At 39.8% G+C, this 21,831-nt stretch overlaps 2 protein-coding genes across 4 annotated transcripts; one reads left to right on the top strand and one right to left on the bottom strand.

Annotated features, from left to right (window-relative positions):
* Positions 1-6,123: 6,123 nt before the first annotated feature.
* On the bottom strand, positions 6,124-6,534 carry LOC140785994 (uncharacterized). Its single transcript, XM_073134154.1, has one exon. The coding sequence runs from the start codon at positions 6,532-6,534 to the stop codon at positions 6,124-6,126; it is 411 nt and encodes a 136-aa protein (XP_072990255.1).
* Positions 6,535-8,155: 1,621 nt separating this feature from the next.
* On the top strand, positions 8,156-21,149 carry LOC140786802 (E3 ubiquitin-protein ligase BRE1-like 2). Of its 3 annotated transcripts, XM_073135470.1 has the most exons (19): positions 8,156-8,456; positions 13,469-13,630; positions 13,738-13,825; positions 13,946-14,176; positions 14,284-14,451; positions 14,899-15,092; positions 15,214-15,297; positions 15,400-15,519; positions 15,603-15,789; positions 15,919-16,079; positions 16,542-16,613; positions 16,780-16,856; positions 18,044-18,238; positions 18,801-18,873; positions 18,961-19,047; positions 19,909-20,046; positions 20,129-20,331; positions 20,435-20,597; positions 20,900-21,149. In XM_073135470.1, the coding sequence occupies exons 1-19, from the start codon at positions 8,394-8,396 to the stop codon at positions 21,029-21,031; spliced, it is 2,598 nt and encodes an 865-aa protein (XP_072991571.1). In that variant the 5' UTR covers positions 8,156-8,393; the 3' UTR covers positions 21,032-21,149. The 3 variants fall into 3 exon arrangements, with proteins under 3 accessions (XP_072991571.1, XP_072991572.1, XP_072991573.1); XM_073135471.1 differs by lacking the exon at positions 16,542-16,613; XM_073135472.1 differs by lacking the exons at positions 8,156-8,456; positions 13,469-13,630; positions 13,738-13,825; ... (2 more) ...; positions 14,899-15,092; positions 15,214-15,297 and having other exon boundaries at positions 15,611-15,789.
* Positions 21,150-21,831: the final 682 nt, after the last annotated feature.

Here is a 21,831-nt window from a genome sequence, read left to right as displayed (position 1 = left end):
TGGCAAGGCATGAATCCTTCACTTCTCATCTCAATGTAAAATATATCACTCAAGACCTCATCAAGGCGTCCAACCCTTCCTTCCCTCAAACCCCACATCCTCTCTCCCTAAAACCTTGATCTCCTTCACACACCACTTCAAATCTCACTCTTCTACATCTACTCCTAATCTGCAACTAAAGGCTTCAACTCCATCAATCTATAACTAAAGACTTCAACTCTATCGTCTCTCTTTATCACAAAACTCCCGTCTTTGCTCAACCACTTCTTCCCTTTTGTGAGCTGCATCGCGATAAACTCAAATACCAATTTGCTGAAGATCAACTGCAACAACGAAGGCGCTGTGCTAATCATAGTCAAATTCAACATTTGGCGTAGCTTACTTATGCAAATTGGAGTAAATACTTTAGCTTTTGTGCCGAAAAAAAAGAATTCTTAATTATCCTTTTAAAACAAAAAAAAAGTGTCCCAAAATCTTAATTATCCCCTATTCTCTATGCAAACGTTCAATGGTCTCATTAATATCGCCAGTTAGTGGATCCACTAAGATCCAATTGGAGACTAATAAGATCTTTTAGTTAAGTAACCGGGGGGAGGAGCGAAGCAAAAGAGTAGAAAACTCTTGGAGAGCTAGAAGGAATCCCAGCCGTCGAGATCGACGTCCGGAATGGAGAGCTTCTTGAGTCGGTGGTGCTCCACCACCAGAGCGAGCAACGAGCCCTCCCGGATCGGCGTCCCGGCGAGCTCCGACGCCATCGCCAGCATCAGCTCCCCCAAACTCCACCTGAACTCCATCTTACCCACCGCCCATCCCTTGTCGCCGTCGAACGCCGCGAATAGGCCGTCAGCCTTCACCTCCGCCGCAGAGAACTCGCCGGAGAAGAGCTCGGCCGCCAGCCCCTCGATCACATCACGCCGGGAGAGCAGCCCGTCGCCGTCGCAGTCCATGAGGGAGAACACGCGGCCCGCCGCAACGTCGAAGGCGGCACCGTCGAGGACGAAATCCGACACCATCCCCCCATCGATCGACCCAACTTCCATATCTAAACTACCCCGCACAACAAGAAGTTTAACGGACTGTCAGTAGGGTAATTGAGCATTTATTATAGATGATAGAGATTTACGAGTGCTATTAGGAGAAGGATTAGCGAATGTCTATTCGGTTTTAGAGTTAATCTCGGATTCGTTAAATATATATACATATATTAGTATTAAACTAGCGAGTAAAAATATCGTTAAATGCCATGCATATATCCTAAAAAATCTTCTTTTGACTATCATAGGTTTTAATTAAAAATTAACTACATTTTTAATTTACTAAACTGAAGTACAAAGTAATTTTGGTTCGTTTAACTTACAAATTTTACTCAACTTGCATGGCCCAAACTAAATTATAATGGTTAGATTTGTCATTTAAAATTAACGGTGCAAATATTGTAATTGATGTTGTTCATGGTAATTTACTAATAATTATAATATAAATGAATCGTCCGCTGTTATTCAGGTCTAGCTAATGAGTTTCGCAGTTGCCCATGATCACAACTTCAACACAAGAAGAAGAATGTATAGCTTCCTTCATGTACACCATGCAACCAATTCAACTCAAAATGGCAAGCCATGAATCGTTAGCTTCTCATGTCAACGTAAAATATATCACCCGAGACCTCATCAAGGCTTCCAACGCTTCTCTCATACCCCATGTCCTCTCTCCCTCAAACCTTGATCTCCTCCACCGACCACTTCACGTCTTACTCTTTTGCATCTACTTCGACACTGCAACTAAAGACTTCAACTCCATCGTCTCTCTCTCTCTTTGTCACCACCCTCCCGTCCTTGCTCAACCACTTTTTCCCTTTTATAAGCCGCAACGCAATGAACTAAAATACTGGCTTGCTGGAGATCAACTACAACAACGAAGGCACCGTGCTGATAATAGTCAAATCCGACGTCCCCCTGGGCGGCATTGAATTCTACGACGTAGGTAAGCGTAAGTCCTTGAACAAGATCTATCTCCCTTACCCGACGACCTCCCCGTCTTGGTGCCACTCGTCCGCTTCACCTTTGGCGACTTCTCCATCTCACGGAGCCGCAACCGTCTACTAGTCAATGGCTTCAGTATTACCACGATCATGTCCATGTGGTTGGAGCTCGCCTGGTCCGACAAACTCAAACCATAACCGCTCGGTCTTCGTTCCTCGCATGTTCACAACCTACAAGCCCTTGGTGAACGAAACCTTTACTCCATTAACTGGTGGTAACTTGATCAACGTACCTAGAGGCAAAGGAAATCATTTTTTTGGCTCGTGTGATGCCATTTGTATTGGAATTGGATTTCAAATTCGGGTGGGCGAAGCTCAAGATGCCCCGCACGCCCGTCGGGAGATTCGGAGGAGCGTCCTTGCAAGTAATTTCTAGGCTAGGATGGAACGAGTCATGGATCTTGAATGCGTTCATTCGGCCCAACCTTACTGCTGCACTTAATCGGATCCTAAACGACTTTTTAGACCTGTTAACCCTAGAGCATCTTGGGTTTGGAGAGCATTGAGTTTATGCTTGAGTCTAATTTGCAAAAATGTCTGATTCGTTAAATATATATACATATATTAGTATTAATCTATGGAATTAAAATGTCGTTAAATGCCATGCATATATCCTAAAATTTTTCTTTTGACTATCATAGGTTTTAATTAAAAATTAATTGCATTCTTAATTTACTAAACTGAAGTAAGAAGTAATTTTGGTTCGATTTTAACTTACAAATTTTACTCTACTTACATGGTCCAAACTAAATTATAATGGTTAGATTTGTTATTTAAAATTAACGGTGCAAATATTATAGTTGGTGTTGTTTGTCGTTATTAACAAATAAATAATAATAATAATAATAATAATAATATAAATGAGTTGTCTGCTGTTATTTAGATCTAGCTAATGAGTTTCGTAGTTGCCCATGATCACAACTTCAACACAAGAGAAGAATTTATAGCTCCGTTCGTGTACAGCATGCATCCAATTCAACTCAAAATGACAAGCCATGAATCCTTAGCTTCTCATGTCAACGCAAAATATATCACCCGAGACCTTATCAGGGCTTCCAACCCTTCCCTCAAAACCCACGTCCTCTCTCCCTCAAACCTTGATCTCCTCCACCCACCACTTTACGTCTTACTCTTTTGCATCTACTTCGACACTGCAACTAAAGACTTCAACTCCATCATCTCTCTCTCTTCATCACCACCCTCTCGTCCTTACTCAACCACTTTTTCCCTTTTATTGGCGGCATCGTAATGAACTCATATACCGGCTTGCCGGAGATCAACTGCAACAACGAAGGTGTCGTGCTGATCATAGTCAAATCTAACGTCCCCCTGGGCGGTAGCGCTGTCAAGCTTGACAAGCGGCTCGGGCTCAGCTCAACTAAATCTCGAGTCCGGCTCGGCTCAATCAGAGTTGAGCTGAACCCAAGCCGCTAAAATTGGCTTAAAATTAATATCGAGCCGAGCTTGAGCTAGAGCCGGCTCGCTCAGGCTCAGTATAAAAGAGGTGAAATAAACCCCAAATCTCCACCTCCTCATTTGTTGTAGTGCGTTGGTGCCGCCTCGTCCTCTTGGCCAAGCTGCCGCAGCTGTGTTGCCTCCTCCTCTTTCGGCAACGGCAAGCCACCATGGTGACACCTCCTCCTTCTTTTCCTTCTTTGTCTTCTTCTTTGGCTCGGCTTAGGCTCGATCTGGTTTGATCCATCTCGGCTTGATGATAGGCTCATTTCAAGCTCAAGCTCGGCTCAGGCTCGGTCTGGTCGGGCTCAGGCTCGGCTCGAGCTGTGCAGAGCCGAGCTTGAGCCCCATTCTAAGGCTCAAAATTAATTTTGAGCCGAGCCTGAGCTAGAGCCAGCTCACTTAGGCTCAGCTCTTTTACACTCTTACTGGGTGACATCGAATTCTATGACATAGGTAAGCGTAAGTCCTTGAATAAGATCTATCTCCCTTAGTCCGTCTTATGGAGCTGCAACTGTCTACTAGTCGATGGCTTCAGCATTACCACGACTGTGTTCATGTGTCGAAGCTCACCCAGTCCGCTGAACTCACTCGAACCACAATCGCTCAATCTTCATTCCTCACATGTTCACAACCTACAAGCCCTCGATGAACGAAACATTTACTCCATTAATCGGTGGTAACTTGATCAATGTACCTAGAGGCGAAGGAGATTGTTTTCTTTTCTTTTTTTTGGCTCGTGCCATGCCATTCCTATTGGATTTGGATTTCAAATTTGAGTCGGCGAAGCTCGTGATGCCCCGCACGCTCGTCAGGAGATTTGGAGGAGCATTCTTGCATGTCATGGTGAGGCCGAGAGGGAATGAGTCATGGATCTTGAGCGCGTGCATTTGGCCTAGCCTTGTTGCTACACCTAATCTAATCCTAAATGAGTTTTTAAACTCGTTAACCCTGGAGCATCTTAGGTTTGCAAAGCATCGAGTTTATGCTGGAGTCTGCTTTGCAAAAAATTTAATAAAAAAATTAACAAACATATTTTTTGAAGTACATAGGATAAAGTGATTTTAAATACAAGTACATGAGAATAAAATATATTTTGCTCTTAATAAAATAAAAAGCTACAAAACCAGTTAGGCTAACCTAAGGCCCAATGCAATGGGCTATGTTGTAACTTTCCAAAGACCACAAATTAACTCACAAACTTGGGCCCAAAAGCCTCAACCTACTAAGAAAGTCATTTGGATTGGGCCATAATCCAACCCACAACCATATCATGGGTTAGGTTGCACCTAGCCCAAACCTAACATGAGCTAGGCCAACAACAATCCATCCCTTCTACCAATTTGGGTTGGGCTACAACCACATCCACCAGCAACCTAGGTTGGGCTGCAAACCCACCTAAGCCCGTGGCTAGCTTAACCACACCCCTACCATGCCACCTCTTTCCTCTCACTCGACAACAAATCCACCAAGAGAAAGGAGGTGGCTGTCGGCAACCAAGGCCAGCACGCCGATCAACACCCACGATGGCACCTAATGTGTGACCCGGCTAGAGATGGAGCAAGGAGCCATCTCAACTAAGAGAGCTCCATGACGGTGGGTGGGGGAGGGTCATCGACGGTCACTGCCTCCGACAAACCCACTCATAAGACGCACATAGGCCACACGAGGTGGCACATTACTGGTCGAGGCAACTGAAGGCAATCAAGCCTTACACCATGGTCAACGACCATTGGGATGAGTCGCCTGATAAACCCCGCCACGACAGCACTAAAAGATGATATTGAAAACTTCTTCTCACAAAGAGGAATACTTCCGACCAACTAAGGGGAGGAGACGATGACGACATTGGCCTAGAATCATCCTCGGAAGCCGTGGGAAGAAGTGGCCTCTTCCAAAGGCGAGAGTTTGCGGAGGGCCACCACCGAGGGAGCTTCATGAGAAAAAGTTCATGGACCAGCGCGGTGTCGACTCAAGGTCGCTGGTATACCGATCGCTCGAGGAGATCGAAAAAAGAAAAAGAAAAGGGAAAAATGCTAAAGAATGAATTAAACTGAAATTATTGTAAAGGACTCACTCGAAGTGATGTTGTCTATGTTTTTTTTTTTTTGGTTTGTTGCTGTTGTTGAGATTTTGTTGTGAAAATAAATGCATGAAGAGTTTGATGAAACTTTTGTGTTTCTTTTGCTCTTGCTCTAGCTTTGAAAGTTTAGCCTAATTTTAGATAATTTAGCTTTTGTGCTGGAAAAAAATAATTCTCAATTATCCTTTCAAAAAAAAAAGTGTCCCAAAATCTCAATTATCTCCTATTCTCTATGCAAAAGTTCATTAGTCTCATTAATATCGCCAGTTAGTGGGTCCACTAAGATCCAATTGGAGACTTTATTAAATAAGGGACTAATTATATATTCATTCACTGTATCATTACTTCTTCGCATTGTCGACAAGCTCACAAGAACAATAAGAGAAAAAAAAATTAAAAGAAAAATACACAGTCACATAAAAGACAAGAACAATGTGAGAAAAAATTCAAAGAAAATTACACCAAAAAAGTAATAAGACTAATAAGATCTTTTAGTTAAGTAACCGGGGGCAGGAGCGAAGCAAAAGAGTAGAAATCTCTTGGAGAGCTAGAAGGAATCCCAGCCGTCCAGATCGACGTCCGGAATGGAGAGCTTCTTGAGTCGGTGGTGCTCCACCACCAGAGCGAGCAACGAGCCATCCCGGATCGGCGTCCCGGCGAGCTCCGACGCCATCGCCAGCATCAGCTCCCCCAAACTCCACCCGAACTCCATCCTTCCCACCGCCCATCCCTTGTCGCCGTCGAACGCCGCGAATAGGCCGTCCGCCTTCATCTCCGCAGCAGAGAACTCGCCGGAGAAGAGCTCGGCCGCCAGTAGCTCGATCACATCGCGCCGGGAGAGCAGCCCGTCGCCGTCGCAGTCCATGAGGGAGAACACGCGACCAGCCGCAACGTCGAAGGTTGCACTGTCGAAGACGAAATCCAACACCATCGCCCCATCGATCGACCCAACTTCCATCTCTAAACTTTCCCGCACAACAAGAAGTTTGACGGACTGTCAGTAGGGTAATTGAGCTTTTATTTATAGATGATAGAGATTTACGAGTGCTATTAGGAGAAGGATTAGCGAATGTCTATTCGGTTTTAGAGTTAATCTCGGATTCGTTAAATATATATACATATATTAGTATTAAACTAGCGAGTAAAAATATCGTTAAATGCCATGCATATATCCTAAGAATCTTCTTTTGACTATCATAGGCTTTAATTAAAAATTAACTACATTCGTAATATACTAAACTGAAGTAAGAAGTAATTTTGGTTCGATTTCAACTTACAAATTTTACTCAACTTGCATGGTCCAAACTAAATTATAATGGTTAGATTTGTCATTTAAAATTAATGGTGCAAATATTGTAATTGATGTTGTTCATTGTAATTAACTACTACTACTACTACTAATAATATAATAAATGAGTCGTTTGCTATGATTCAGATCTAGCTAATGAGTTCATAGTTGCCAATTATCACAATTTCAACTCTAGAAGAATTTACAGCTCTGTTCGTGTACACCATGCACCCAATTCAACTCAAAATGGCAAGCCATGAATCCTTTGCTTCTCACGAAAAAATTTATCACCCGAGGCCTCATCAAGGTTTCCAACCTTCCCTCAAACCCCACGTCCTCTCTCCCTCAAACCTTGTTCTCCTCCACCCACCACTTCAACCTTCCCTAAAGATTTCAACTCCATCGTCTCTCGTCTCTCTCTCTCTTCGTCACCACCCTATCGTACTTGGTCAACCACTTTCAACAAGAATGACTTTTTACATCCTCAAGCCCTTTCATGGGTTGCATCGCGATGAACTCAAATACCTACTTGCTGGAGATCATCTACAACAATGAAGGTGTCATGCTGATCATGCCAAATCCGACGTCCCCTTGGGCGGCGTCAAATTCTACGATGCAGATAAGCATAAGTCCTTGAACAAGAGATCCAACTCCCTTACCCCAGCGACTTCTCTGTCTCATGGAGATGCAACCGTCTACTAGTTGATGGCTTCAATATTACCATGATCGTGTCCATGTGGTCGGAGCTTGCCTAGTTTGGCGAACTCACTCAAACCACAACTGCTCATTCTTCGTTCCTTGCATGTTTACAACCTACAAGCCCTCGATGAACAAAACCTTTACTTCATTAACTTGTGATAACTTGATCAATATATCTAGAGGTGAAGGAGATCAATTTTTGGCTTGTGCCATGCCATTCCTATCATATTTAGATTTCGAATTTGGGTTGGTGAAGCTCGTGATGCCCCGCATGCCTATCGGGAGATTCGGAGGAGCGTTCTTACAAGTCATGGCAAAGACAGGAGAGAATGAGTCATGGATCTTAAGCGCGTGTATTTAGCCTAACCTTGCTGGGATCCTAAATGTGTTTTTAAACTCGTTAACCTCGGAGCATCTTGGGTTTGCAAAGTATCGAGTTTATATACATAAAATACTCATCGGTTTAGTATTTTTATTAGGGCCATAGTAAATTAGATATCATTTAATAATAAATTAAAAAAAATTATTTATATAAAAAAAATTAGAACAGTGCTAGCCTGGTCAAAAACTCAAAGATCACATGTCGGTACGTGCCAGTAGTAAGGAATTGCCGGTTCTCTTGTACTCGAGAGAGCACAAAGAGCGAGCGAATGCTCGACCTTCTCCTCTCTCCCTTCGCGCCCGCGCCTTTTCCGAAACCCTAATCGCTACTTTTTTGAACCCTCCCCTTGTCTCCTACTCCCCGAAACCCTCCCCTTGAACCCCTTCTACTTCGCCCGATCCTGTGATTTCTTCTTCCGATTTCGTCCATCGGGTGGTGTTTGCGGGCCATGGCATCGGGGAAGAGGGAGAACGAAGCATCCGGTCATGGCATGGGGGATCAGAGAGAACAAGTAGGACATTCTTGATCTTTATTGCGGCTCTTTGTTTTTCCTTTTTTTCTTTTTCTTTTTGGTATTTGATTTTCTTTATGCGGTATCCCTAATTCCTCTGCGGCTTCTAATTTTCATTACCTCTCAATTATGTGCGCTATTCATAATATAAGGAAGAAAGGTCGCATCTTGGATTTCCTTTTCTCTTCCGTTATTTTTCAGAAATTTCTGTGGACTTGCAACTATTTTGTTTTTCCTTTTTTGAGAAGAAGGACCATAAACCGCTACTATAGCTCAAGAGATCATACAAAATCTAGCCAGCAAAAAGTTTGCCCAGCAGACAAAACCTGCTTTGCCAACGCATGTGCTACATAATTGTTTCTCCTACTCACATGACCAATCCTAATTCCCTAAACTGCTAAGAAGGTCCCAATAGTCTTCAATTAGCGACATCCCTTGCCTCTCCTGCAGTTCTGCGCTCCCATTGATGGCTTTCACCACTTATAAAACATCATTAAAGAGCCAACAGCGCCTCTGCCCACACTGGTGAAGAAGTTCCTCCAGACCTAACAAAATAGCAGAGATATCTCCAAAGAACGCATCCAGACACATACCAAGGAACAGCGACTTGCACACCACTACCCTGTTGGGGAACTCTAGAATATAGATAACACCACCACTGCCGTGCCCTGCCCAGGCAGCATCCACCTGACCAATAACTGTAACACTGGAACACGGCGAACAATTTCTCCACTATTAGGTTGCTCACTATGGAAAACTAACTGGTTCCGAGCCTTTCACATCAGCTAGAGCATGATATGTCCATAGGCCTTAGGCCCGATGCCAATCCTACTTGGTTGATGCCAGCATTCATGGAATTGCTTACCATCAACACTAATGCTGGAACAGGCAAATAATTTATCCAATATTAGGTTGCTCACTATGGAAAACTAACTGGTTCCAAGCCTTTCACATCGGATAGAGCATGATGAAGTCCATAGGCTACTGTATAGGTGTCATCCACCACACTTCACCAGTCCTGCATCTACAAAAGAAAGTTGGGTGGAGTGCTATCTGCACTCTTAGCTAGGGGACATGAGAACCACGCTGCGATGGTGAACTTGCTCCAGAATTTCATCATTCTCCTTGCAGAAAGGGTAGATAGTGTCAATACCAGGTAGCAACCTTGTCAGTCTCATTCTCTGGGGAAGAGTGCCTGCCAAATATCACCATGCAAATACTCTAACCTAAGACCTAATTTCTAGCTTCGACCAAATAAGATTCCACATCTTCACTCTTCCAATATCTGAGAATGAGCATGATCAGTGCCCCTTAGAGAGTTCCACAGTATCCAAACAAGCTTGTCTTGTCTATAGAAAGAGTTGGGGTTGAGAGCAAATTCCATCCCTGGCAATTTGTTTAGATAATATCTTTCACTCTAATTCACCGAGAGGGAAATGCAAGTTCTTTAGATCCATCCCCAAGCGCCCACGGGTCTCCAATGATGGACACCCTCTCTTCATTTCTAATACATCAAGTGAACTTCTCTAGAGGCTGTCCCTCTGATGGAACATAGCCTGCCAACTCCAAGTAGGTCGCCCACCCTTCTTAGCTTGCCAAAAGCTACAACTCGGAAATATCTATTTTTCAAGATTTGAGCCCACAAGCTACCTTTTTCATTAAGAAGCCAATATTTGAATTTCATGATAAGAGCCTTGTTCATAACCTCCACTTTTGGATAGCAGCTCCATTACTATCCTTGGATCGATAGATTGCTGGCTAAGCTTTAAGTTACATGTGCCTAGCTTCACCTTCAAATCCCACCAAAAATCTCTAACCAGACCATCATTTTATAGCTCCTCTAGAAAGAGGACATTAGACATGTAGTAATTTAGGATCGAGCACAACGCCGCTTTGATCAGGACGAGCCTACTTGCACATGAAAGATTTTTTCCTTCGACCTTGCAACTTTGCTCCTTATCTTGTCTAAAATAAAGTTAAACGCCTTAGTTTTGGACTTAGGGTTAATTAGAGGATTTCCTGTATATTTTTCACATCCTTTAAGCTCGTCATGTTAAGGATATTTAGATTCTCCTTCTTTGTTGTTGAGAGGTTCATTTCCTAAGGATGATGGAGGACTTTTCATAGTTTAACTCTCGGTATGTGTATTTATAGTAGGAGTCTATAGGGTGCGTGTTGACCTTGAGGCGTTAAGAAGCACGGAAGGTAGCAGCAAGAAGGAATACTAAACTAGAGATCATTAGCTATATCGTCAATATTCACAATGGTAGTAGGTAGGCAGATATAGGCCAAGGCCATACCGTGCATGGTACTAATCAAGTTTTAAAAAATTGGGATTGGCCTTTCGAAAAAACGATACGTATCGGTTAGATCAGTCATATCAGTTGTATCCGTCGCCTGGATTGGATTGGACTTTTTAATTACATAAAATTCTAAATATTATTTAAAAATATAGAATTTTTTTTTAAAATTCAGGAAAAATATAAAAAATAAGAAAATAAAGAAAAAATTTTATGATGCAGTGAAAACTAAAAAGAAGAAAAGATTAGAAAGATAGCAAGTGGAAGAGAATCAAACAAAATAAAGAAAAATCATGGTGCAGTGAAGAAGAAAAGAGAAGAAAAATGGTGAGAGTAGAAGAAACGAAAAAAACTAAGAGAAAAATAAAGAAATAAAATTAAAAAATTATATATCAGAGTTGTTGGAGTTTGTCAGAGCTAAATCTCTCCGTAAGAGAAATGATGACTATATAGTAAAGAGAGAAAAAGAGAACAAGAGTGAAAGAGAAATAGCAAGAGTTTAGCGACAAGCTGGCTTCAATGAAGCTATTGGCATGGAATTGTTGTTGGAGAGGACCCTCTACAATTGGCAACCTTAGAAGAATCCTCCTCAACTTCAGTGTCAATATGGTGTTCTTATAAGAAATGAAACAAAGTCTAAGGAAGTAATCAGGCATCCAATTTTGTGCAACTCTTAGGTGGTTCCTTCTGTGGGGATATTGGGGGGGACGGGGGGTTGTGGTTGCTCTGGACTAGAACCCCGACTTGGCGATGCTTGAATTGGACACTAACCACATTAGCTTGAGTCAAAGGTGAAGGAGTGAAAATACTGGCTGCTGCTGGGTGTTTATGAAAAACCCCGTTGCGATTGTGATAAAAATCTTTGAAAGAGGATCCAAGGGCCGACTAAGGAGAGCAATTCGTCATTGTGTTGTGCAGTCGACTTCAATTGTGTGTTCAATTTGGCAGAGAAGGTGGGAGGCAATCGACCGGATTTCCAAGTTCATGGATGAAGCTGGCTTGGTGGATTTAGGACACTATGGGTTGGCTTACACCTGGAGCAATCATAGGTTAGGCTTTGATTTGTTAAGGGAGAGACTTGACAGAGCCCGGGATAATGTTGATTGGTGTGGGATTTTCCCTCAGACGAGGATATTGCATCTGTTGGTGAGTTCATGTAATCATTGCCCTTTGCTTCTTGTCCTCAGTCTGGTGGTAGTGAGAAAGCAGAGGTTCAAGGCTGAATACAAGTGGCTAAAGAAGGATTGTTTTGTCAAGAGATGTATGATGTTTAGAGGTAGATTGATGACGCTCAGGTTTCCATGCCTTGGACCTGAAGAGACTAACTAGAGGTATAAAACAGGGAGTTGTGCACAATAGGAAGAGGAATGGATTCAGTTCCCAGTTGAAGAGGATTAATGAAGACATCCTATGACTAAAGAAAGATCAGGGTAGTTTGTTAAATGGCCTTGAAGAACAGTCACTTCAGAGCTTCCCTGAAGATATCTCCCTTGAAGAAGAAGAGTGTTGAAGGCAGCACTTGAGAGTTCAATGGCTCCAAGGCGACGATTAGAATACAGAATTCTTTCACATGGCAGATAGCATAGCTTGCATCTTCTTCCTCAACTCCTCTCGGAACTCAGGCTTGATATTGTTCAGCAGCGCCAACCTTTCTAGACAATCGCTTATCTTGTGTAAAATGAGCCCGCAGAAGATACAATACCTTGGAAGCCTCTCATACTTGATAGATACTTTTTATTATGCTCCATTCGTCAACAATACTGTTACGTTTGCCTTCAATGGCCTAGATAGCAGCAGACAAATCCTTATATGCATGACCTTTAACCAATTTACCTCATCCACCTCCATTGTCTCGGTAGGTTCACCAATCCGTGCAACCAGCTTGGTAGCTGTAGACACGACGATATACTCCAATGGCAACCCGTATAGTTGCACTCAAAGCTCACTGATGTTAAACTCTATTTGCTCTATAGGGGTGTTCCCGCAAATCTTTTTATGCTAAACAGGTCTTTATTGAATGACCAAGGGCCATTTCACCACTCTCCAAAGGTCCTCCCTCTTAAAGTAAATTGAGAAAGATACCTCTACCAACCTTGGTGAACTCCATAACTCTTTCTGGGTTCCAAGCCTTCATAAATGCATTCGTCATCCCCACAGCATTGTAAGACTTGTCAGTAATTAACTTCCCCACGAAGTACTGCACTGGGTTCCTACTAGGGATCTTGTTCTCCTTTGTCAATAGGACCACATCTGCCATGGTAGTGTTCTTCAACAAAGTTGCAAACTTCACCAGAATTCCCTCCTCAGCATCCATATCTGCCAAGCAAGACTGGAATGGGTGGTAACACCAAACAATCAAAGGGTGCTCGACACCCTTCACCTCCAAGCACCCTGACCACCTAGGGAAAGAGAGAACGAGGAAATAGGATTTGGAAGTGGGAAAGACGGAAGGATCAAAGGGAAAAACCTTACAACAAGCGATATGGAGAGACATTAGGGCAGAGCTCCGGAGGAAGGGAATAACTTAAACCATTTTGTTCTGCTGTAGATATACTAGATGGTTCGATATTCCCTTGCAACTATTTTGTTGCTCCATCTCTTTTTGTATATTTCAAATTTGGAGTTTTACCAAAGAAAATAACATTTTTTATAGTGGCTAATTTTTTTATTACATAGATTTTGTAACAGATTATCTTAAAACTTCATATGCAGGTGGATGCTGCAGTTCTTCAATATCAGAATCAAAAGCTTGTCCAACAGCTAGAGGCCCAAAAAAATGAAACACACTCGCTTGAAGGAAAACTAAAGGAGTTGAGGAACAAACAGATTTCTTATGAGAAGACTCTGATTTCTGTGAACAAAATGTGGAATCAGGTAATCCTGCATTTGTTTTTTATTTATGTTAACTTCCATTACTTTCTGTGTTCTACTCTTTTTTGCCTGCTAAAGTTTGTCTGGATTTATGTTTTGTAAAACTACAGCTAGTTGACGATCTGGTCCTTTTTGGGATACGTGCTGGTGGGGAGTTACATTGTTTACAAGAATTGGAACATGAAGATTACTCTATAGGTTCTAATTTTCTGTACTTTGCCTCATTCATCTTCAATCTTGGCGATCTGCCTAAGATGTCCCTTTTGCTTTATGTGAAGTGTTTCACTTGCTAATTGCACTTGTTTTCTCTTTTTCTAGATGCATTTGCATCATGTCCTCCGGAGGAGATATTTCTTTGTAGACTTTTAAAATCAGACCCTATTGAGAATATGACAGAGAATGGATCAGTGAAACATGTTCAAGAAGCCCTTGCTTTGCGTCATTCGGCAACCGTGAATCTGATGAAGCATCTCCAGGAGACTATTGCTGCTACATGGGCTAGAAATGAGTGTTTGGCATTGGCTTCACAAGTAAAGATATCTTCAGAAGGTTGGAAAATGCTATCTCATGTTTCTTACTTTATAGGTTGGCCATCATATTTGCTAACTTCTTGCTTGGGCATCAAATGAATGGTTCTTTTGGTTATGATGTTATAGATGCTATTGTGCAACTGCAAAACCATAACAACTACTTGAGAGAGGTTGTTAAAAATATGCGTCAGGCAATTGATGTTCTTCATCAGAAGCACAACAAATTTGCAGATGAAATAAACAGTTACATTCAGAGCCATTCAACACAACAATCTGCAATAAAGCGCCTTTCAGGTATTAAAGAATGTTCTTCTGTTTTTAGCTTTCACCTTAAAATGTCACCTTTATTTTGTTATGTATCTGGTGAATTGCACTGATTCACATAAAGCTTATAAATTCATAATTTTTGCATAATTCTGAATAAATATGAGTAATTTTCTTATGAAAAACTTTGGCATCTAAATTTCAAATTTATAGGAATATTTTTACTCCTGAAAAAGAGCCTTCTCAGTCTGAGTTATATAACATTTAAAATGTTTTAATAAATAATAGATGCAAGGTACCTAATATATATATATATATATATTGACAGTCTGTTTTTCAGTTACAAGAGGTTTATCATACATACTCCTTTTTTTTCAGCTTGAACTGCATTATCACTTTTTTAGTGGTGCAAATTGAAAAAATGACAACATTTGTTCTCTCAATCTGAGTGTTAATTTCATTGTATTGCTTGTCTAGATGAGTTGGAAGAACGCATGGGAGAGCTTGAGGAAAGTCGAAGAAAGCTAGTTATTCTACAAATGCAGAAACACGGAGCATCTATGATAAATGCTTCACTTGCAAATGCTGTGAATGGAAACAATTCACCTGATAAACCTACAGATAAGTCTAGAGGTTGGCAAGAGCTGAAAGACTCAGTTGAGGAGGCTAAGGTATAGATTAGCATGCCAAGAAGGATAATTCTAGGGAAGACTTAATCATAACTTAGATGCTATTGCAATTACTTTGAAGGTAACATCAATTTTCACGAGTTTTTCCTTGATTGAATGGCAGACATTGGCAAATAGCCGTCTTTTTGAGCTTCAGGAAGCCCAAGAAGATAACTTGATCCTGTCCAAGCAGCTGGAAGATCTTCAAGTTAGTATTTAGTAACTAAGTTTGCTCCTCCTTTTAGTAATTTTTTCTGATAGGTTTCAATTTCTTAGTATCTCTCTAACCACTTTCAATATTCATGTGTAGAGCCAGTTGAAGGATGATAAGCATGTAATCTTATCAAAACCCTACTACCTACTCAATGATCAACTCCACCATCTAAATGTAGAACTTGAACGATACAAAGGATTGATAGAGTCCCTACAGGTAATTTTTTTAGTTTTTTGTTTGTTCTGTTGGTTAATTGCTGGTACTAGTTCATGATTCTGTTCCATACTTATATAAGTCAGGCTGACAGGAGCAACATAGTGCTTAGGGAGAAAGAATTGAACATGAAAGCAGAGACAGCTGACGCCATTAAGATGTCTATTAGCAATTATGAGGCTAAGATTGAATCATTGGAGCTTCAAATTCAGAAACTTATTGATGAAAAAAATGATCTTGAGATTAAATTGGAAGAGACAACACAGGATTCAGGTATCATTTGAATCTTTTTTCCCTAGGCTGCTGTGAAGTCTCCATGGCTTCACAGTTTATGGTTTTTAGTCTTTTGACTCCTATGAAAACCTTCATGACCATTTTTCGTTTTAAATTTGTCAAATCCAGGTAGAAAAGATATCAAGGATGAGATTCATGTGATGGCTTCAGCGCTATATAAAGAGATGGAAATGATGGAAGCCCAATTGAATAGGTCTAAGGAAGCAGCTTGTGAAGCAATTTCGTTACGTCAAGAGGCTGATTCTTTGAGATCTTTGTTAAATAAGAAGGTACTAGATCAATGATATTTCTGCATTCTGTTATATTTTAGATAACCCTGAACTTGTTATGTCCTGTTATGTCCTCCTTATTGCATTAACCCTTTTTATAAAATTTCTATGACCTTTTAGGAAGCAACACTTTTCCACTGTGACTCTATTATTGGCACCTCTCAATGTTCTTTTAAATGTTACCTGTAACTTTTTGATTTAACTGACATTGGATAGTCTGCCTGATCCATGAATATCTATTTTTTTTCCTTTTCATATTTTTATCTCTTCAGATTGTGATATTCTAGTATTCTGCATTATCATTCAGTTATCTTTCTGTTTTTTTGTCCTTTTAATTTGTTTGAATTCAATTTACCCTGTTTACTGCAGTTTTCAGCATTTTGCAACCAGTTTTGGTAGATCAATGTGTTTTTCTTTAACAGAAAGATACTTCTTATATTTAAATATCTTCCATGATTCTAGATTGTAGAACACAAAATCTTATCGGCTAGATGTGCTGAACAACTTGCTGAGACAAAGACTCTTAAAGATCTGGTATTTATTGTTTTGCTCTGATTCTTTATTTTATTTTGTTCTACAGCTACTAACGTGTATAATTTTTCATCTTGTTGTGAATTTGAATTTTGGAGAATAAAAGAAAAAGAAAATGGAGAACTTCTTTACTGTAAATATGGGCCTTACATTGAAAATGTATCTGCAGATTGAGAAATTGGAAAAGGAAAAACAGGAGTTGCAAATTTTCTTGGATATGTATGGACAAGAATGTTTTGATACTAGGTATGTGAGAAGTTCATACCTACTTTACTCATGAAGTTTGATAAATGTATACTCATGAAGTTGAGAGACTGTAATTGTCAGAAAGCAGATAATTTTTTTTTTTCTGTGTTTTCCTTTTGTCTCCCTTATTTTCTTTTCTCACCTTAAACTGGAATTCTTTATATATATATATATATATATATTAGTGCTAATATTGAATGGTCTACTTCTCAAGAAGAGGTTTCTGTTCAAAGTTAGAATCACTTAGTTTTTCCGTATATGTCAGTGTTACACATTGTTATGCATATCTGTAGTTATGTTTGTAAGTAAAACCAAGTATGATACAAAAGATAACTATTCAAGAATAGCGATGGTATAACTTCAGATTTTTGTTATACAAATTTTGGAGCTCCGGAGATCTTTATTCAGAAGGTTTTCAGTTGTTTATTCTTTATCTTTTCATATTTAAGGGATGAAATGGAAATTTTTTGCCTTTGATATGTTGTGTAAGCATCATGTATCTCTTGAGTTTAAAGAAAGACTTATGAGTATAGCTAAAGGATGTTGAATATATTATTGGGATTACTATAAAAGCAACACAGGAAATGTGTGCCATACATAAGTTAGAGGTAGCACATGTAGAGGTTTAGTTATGTGAGAATCAATTGAAATGTTTTAAGCATATACAGAGGAGACCATATACTGATTGGTGGAGTGAATTAATTAAGTAGAAGGTGTAAGTGGTTAAAAAAGGAAAGACATGATAGCATTTAATTTAAGAACCTTTAGAATTGAAGAGAAGAAATGGATCCATATCACTGACGGCCTAGAGAGTTGTTAGTCGATATATTGCATCAGCTTTGGAGGTTTAAATGTCATCTAGGCCAATACAAGTATTGGAGTTGGAGATGCAGTACAAATTTACCTGTTCATTGTTCATCGTGTTATGTGTCATTTGTACTGATCAAATATATTGCTGTTAATTCATAATTTAACCAAATGAGAATGCGTTGTAAGGAAGTGCAATCTAGGGTCATGATTTTCAAAATATTGCATTCAGCATGACCTGAATTTTTATCCTTAGGACTACATAGCCAAATTTGTGCGTTCTATTGCTCTTTATGCTATATTTGTGAGTAAAGAAGCTGCATAGTACTGTAGTAATCTACATACATCTGACTCTGACTTTACTTTCTAACTGCGTCCAGAACTTTAATGGAAATCAGAGAATCGGAGAACAAAGCTCGGATGCAAGTTGAATATTTGAAAGCTAATCTAGATGAACATAGCCTTGAGTTGCGAGTGAAAGCAGCAAATGAGGCTGAGGCTGCCTGCCAGCAAAGGCTTTCAAATGCTGAAACTGAAATTGCAGATCTAAGGGCAAAGTTAGATGCTTCTGAAAGGTTGGACATACTCTCCGCATTATTATAAATTGTGTTAAAGAAGTTTACTTTGTTGGACTGCACCTAAATTCTATCACAGTCCAGCTACTGCAGCTTTTAGCTTTCATGAAATTTTCTTGCAGTATATGTTAAGCGTATAATATTGTTCACAGTGGATTATTTCTTTTTAATTGTATAATCTCTACCTATAGCAAAACATGAGAAGCATCAAAAGTTTTTATAATGGATCTACCAGTTGATTTAGTTGGATACGAACCCTGTGATTTTTCCCTTGTCGCGTATTCTAGTTAGTCTTCACTAGATATTGGTCATGAGTGTGAGTGAGTATCTGTCATGGTAAGCATGCCTTTACTCATGGTGGCATGGTTGAGGCATCTCTAGTTCATCAGTTGAAAAATATTAGTATGATAGTGTCAGTTGCGAGAGTGGTCTGTATTACCAGATGATGGTGGGCTTCAATAACCCTTATGGAAACTTGTCCTGCAGTAGGGCCATTTTTCAAAGTTTATTAACCTTTACTGTCTTTCAGATGTTTGCTTACTATTACAATAGGTTTTGACAGAGATGTTTTGGAGCTTAGAGAGGCCATAAGAATTAAAGACGCAGAACAAGAGGCTTACATGACTGAAATTGAGGTAATATGCTACCTAATGTATATTTCATTTTCTGTTCAGTCACGTTATGCTGTCATATACACTAATTCTTTTTTTTTTATCTTACAGACTATAGGCCAAGCATATGAAGATATGCAGACGCAGAACCAACATCTGCTTCAACAGGTTGCTGATAGAGATGATTATAACATCAAGGTTTGTAGACATGTGGAATCATTCTTATATTTACCTCTGTAGTTCTAAACCTACTTTCTAGAGCAGCCAATAGATAATTCTTTTTGTACCAACTACTAGGGATCAGAATTTGGGTATGCCATCACACAAATGAGGTCTGATAGTAAATCTTGCACCATGTGGTAGACTTTTGTTATTATGTTGCACTGTTTTGTAGGTCATTTTACACAGTATTATTTTAGTCCAGATGATTATTTAGCATTAAAAAATGGGTACCTATTATATAGCAACAGCATTGCATTTATATGCTCAAGTTATTAACTAGAATGTCTTAGGACATGGGTACCTTTCCTGTTGTCTTGTTATTTCATGTCCCAATTAGTGTGTGTTTGGTTAACAAGAAAGTGCAGGGAAGAAATTAGTTTTGGGAAGTGAGTTTCCAGATAAGTCACTTGTTAGACAAGTAATCATGACTCATTAGTGTTTCATAAGAACTGGAAATGCTTGGTGGAAGTGGGTATTATGGTAATTAATGATGACATACAACATATGAAGAGCTGGAAATCATTTTCTTTCTTTAAAAAAGGAAGTGGAACGAGCCAAAATTTGGAAAGTTTGGTGGCTTTAGGAAAATGGAGAAAGTTCTCCCATAAAATGAGGGACTTCCAGAAAATTATCATCTCTCTTTCCTACTTTCCATCAACTCAAATAAACTTTTAGTTACTCTATTTTTCGCTTGCACATCAAGTTGTGCCAGTGAAAAATAGACGCATTATTTACTGTCCTGATGTGAGGATTGTTCACTATACTAAGTAATTATAGCTTCCATCTTTCTAAGGGCTGACAATATTTTGAATTTGATTTGCCAATCATGTACGGCAGCTAGTTTCCGATAGTGTGAAGATGAAGCAGACCCATGGGTTTCTTCTTTCTGAAAAGCAAGCCTTGCTAAAGCAACTCCAACAAGTTAATGGCTCACTTGAGTTCTCCAAAATGAAACTTGCTCGTGGGGAAGAACAGGTGCTCTTTTTTTTAATTGTCATTTTTTTCATGTTTCTTCTTTGAATATGCATCAGCATTTTAAAGTGGTGTTATCTCACAGATAAAAGCGCACATGACCCAAGCTATTAAGGCTTCCTTGGAAAATAGGCACCTTGCCATCAATCTAGACAAAGCTAAGTTGGAGTTAGTTGATGCAGAGAAAGAGCTCAAGTGGCTCAGATCTGCTGTTGACTCCTCCCAGAATGAATATGAGAGGAACCAAAAGAAGATTACCGAGTTGAGGATGGAGCTAGAGCGTGAAAGGTGATGTTCTCATTTTTTGTTTCTCACAGTTTATGCTTACTTTCCTTTAGATTCTATTTGATCTCTATCACCTATGAATAAGCAAATTAATTTGTGCATGCAGAAATGAGAGAGACAAGCTTGAAGAAGAATTTGAGGAAGTGAAAAGCGAAGTGGTGGAGATGAGTTCTGAGAATGTAGAGGCTACTATTCAGAAGCTTCAGGATGAGATTAAAGAGTGCAAGGCTATTCTCAAATGTGGTGTATGCTTTGACCGGCCAAAGGAGGTATTGATAAGACACTCTAAAGATGAGCATATCTTAACTTGTTATTATTCCTAGATTCATGTATCAATTAGTATGCATATCTTCTTGAGAATTATGTCTATTTGAAGTTCTGCTCCATCCTAAGTGCATCATTCACTGTAGTATAGTCCATCAACCGCAAAAGCTATTATTCATGGTTTTTTTTCCTAGTAATTCTATTACAAGAGAGAATTTCCCTGTATTTGTTAGTAATTCAAGTTTCTCGGATGGTTTATTTTTATTGTTATTTCCTCTCAATGTATTTGTTGGAACACTTTTGGCAGGTTGTTATTACCAAATGCTTCCACCTATTCTGCTATCCGTGCATCCAGAGGAACCTCGAAATTCGTCATCGTAAGTGTCCCGGTTGTGGTACCCCATTTGGACAGAGTGATGTTCGTGAGGTGAAGATATAGCTTTTTTTTTTTCTACTTATTTGTGCCTTAGGATGAGCCTGAAATCTGTTGTTTTGGTGCTTGTGTATAAAATTTACTCTGATCAATGAAAACAATCAGTATCGGTTAGATTGCAGCATTTTGTTGTTTTCTTCTGCTTTTGGTGCAATTTTTTTCCTTGACCTTCTGTGTCGATGTCAAAGTGTTATCTGATCCTTCTTATCAATTGTCTGTGTTACAAAGAGGATTCAATCTTGCACAATTGCTTTTAAGTTTATATGTAACAGGGAGATAGAAATAAATTAGAGGATTTGGTTGGCTCTCAATGTTTCCATATTCTTCCTTGTTCCTGTAAGAGGACATCTGCTGGATAATATTTATGGCTGAGAGGGACCGGTAAAGAGTATTAACTGAAGGTGCTGTGGAAGAAAACCACCATCAATCAAAATGGATTTGTGCTTCGGTATTCCTGCGCAATAGACTTATTAGGGTTGTCAAAATTGGAGAAAAGGACTTCCTGGAATTCTCTGAAAGATGGGAGCCACCCATTGCATCATTTCCAGGGTAGATTGCCGTATTTGTGTTTTATATGTTCATTGCCATTCCCATAACTCCCCAGTTTTGCTGAAATTAGCTTTTGACAGGAAATAGCTAGTTTTGGGTGTCATTCTTGAAGGATGTCATTCTGGGAATAATTTCAAAGCAGGAAATTATGATTTAGTGGCTTCGGTCTAAAATTTTGGCTGCAAACAGGGCAAGGTTGTGCATGACAAGCTTTGTCTTGGCTTGTTATCTTGAAATGGTAACTTAAAGCAATCAAA

The sequence above is a fragment of the Typha latifolia genome, chromosome 4 (assembly GCF_019914945.1).
Source record: "Typha latifolia isolate L0001 chromosome 4, TyphaL0001v2, whole genome shotgun sequence".
In the NCBI taxonomy this organism is placed as follows: Eukaryota; Viridiplantae; Streptophyta; class Magnoliopsida; order Poales; family Typhaceae; genus Typha; species Typha latifolia.
The sequence above is the reverse complement of the archived record's forward strand: the minus strand, read 5'-3'. Positions and strand labels throughout refer to the sequence as shown.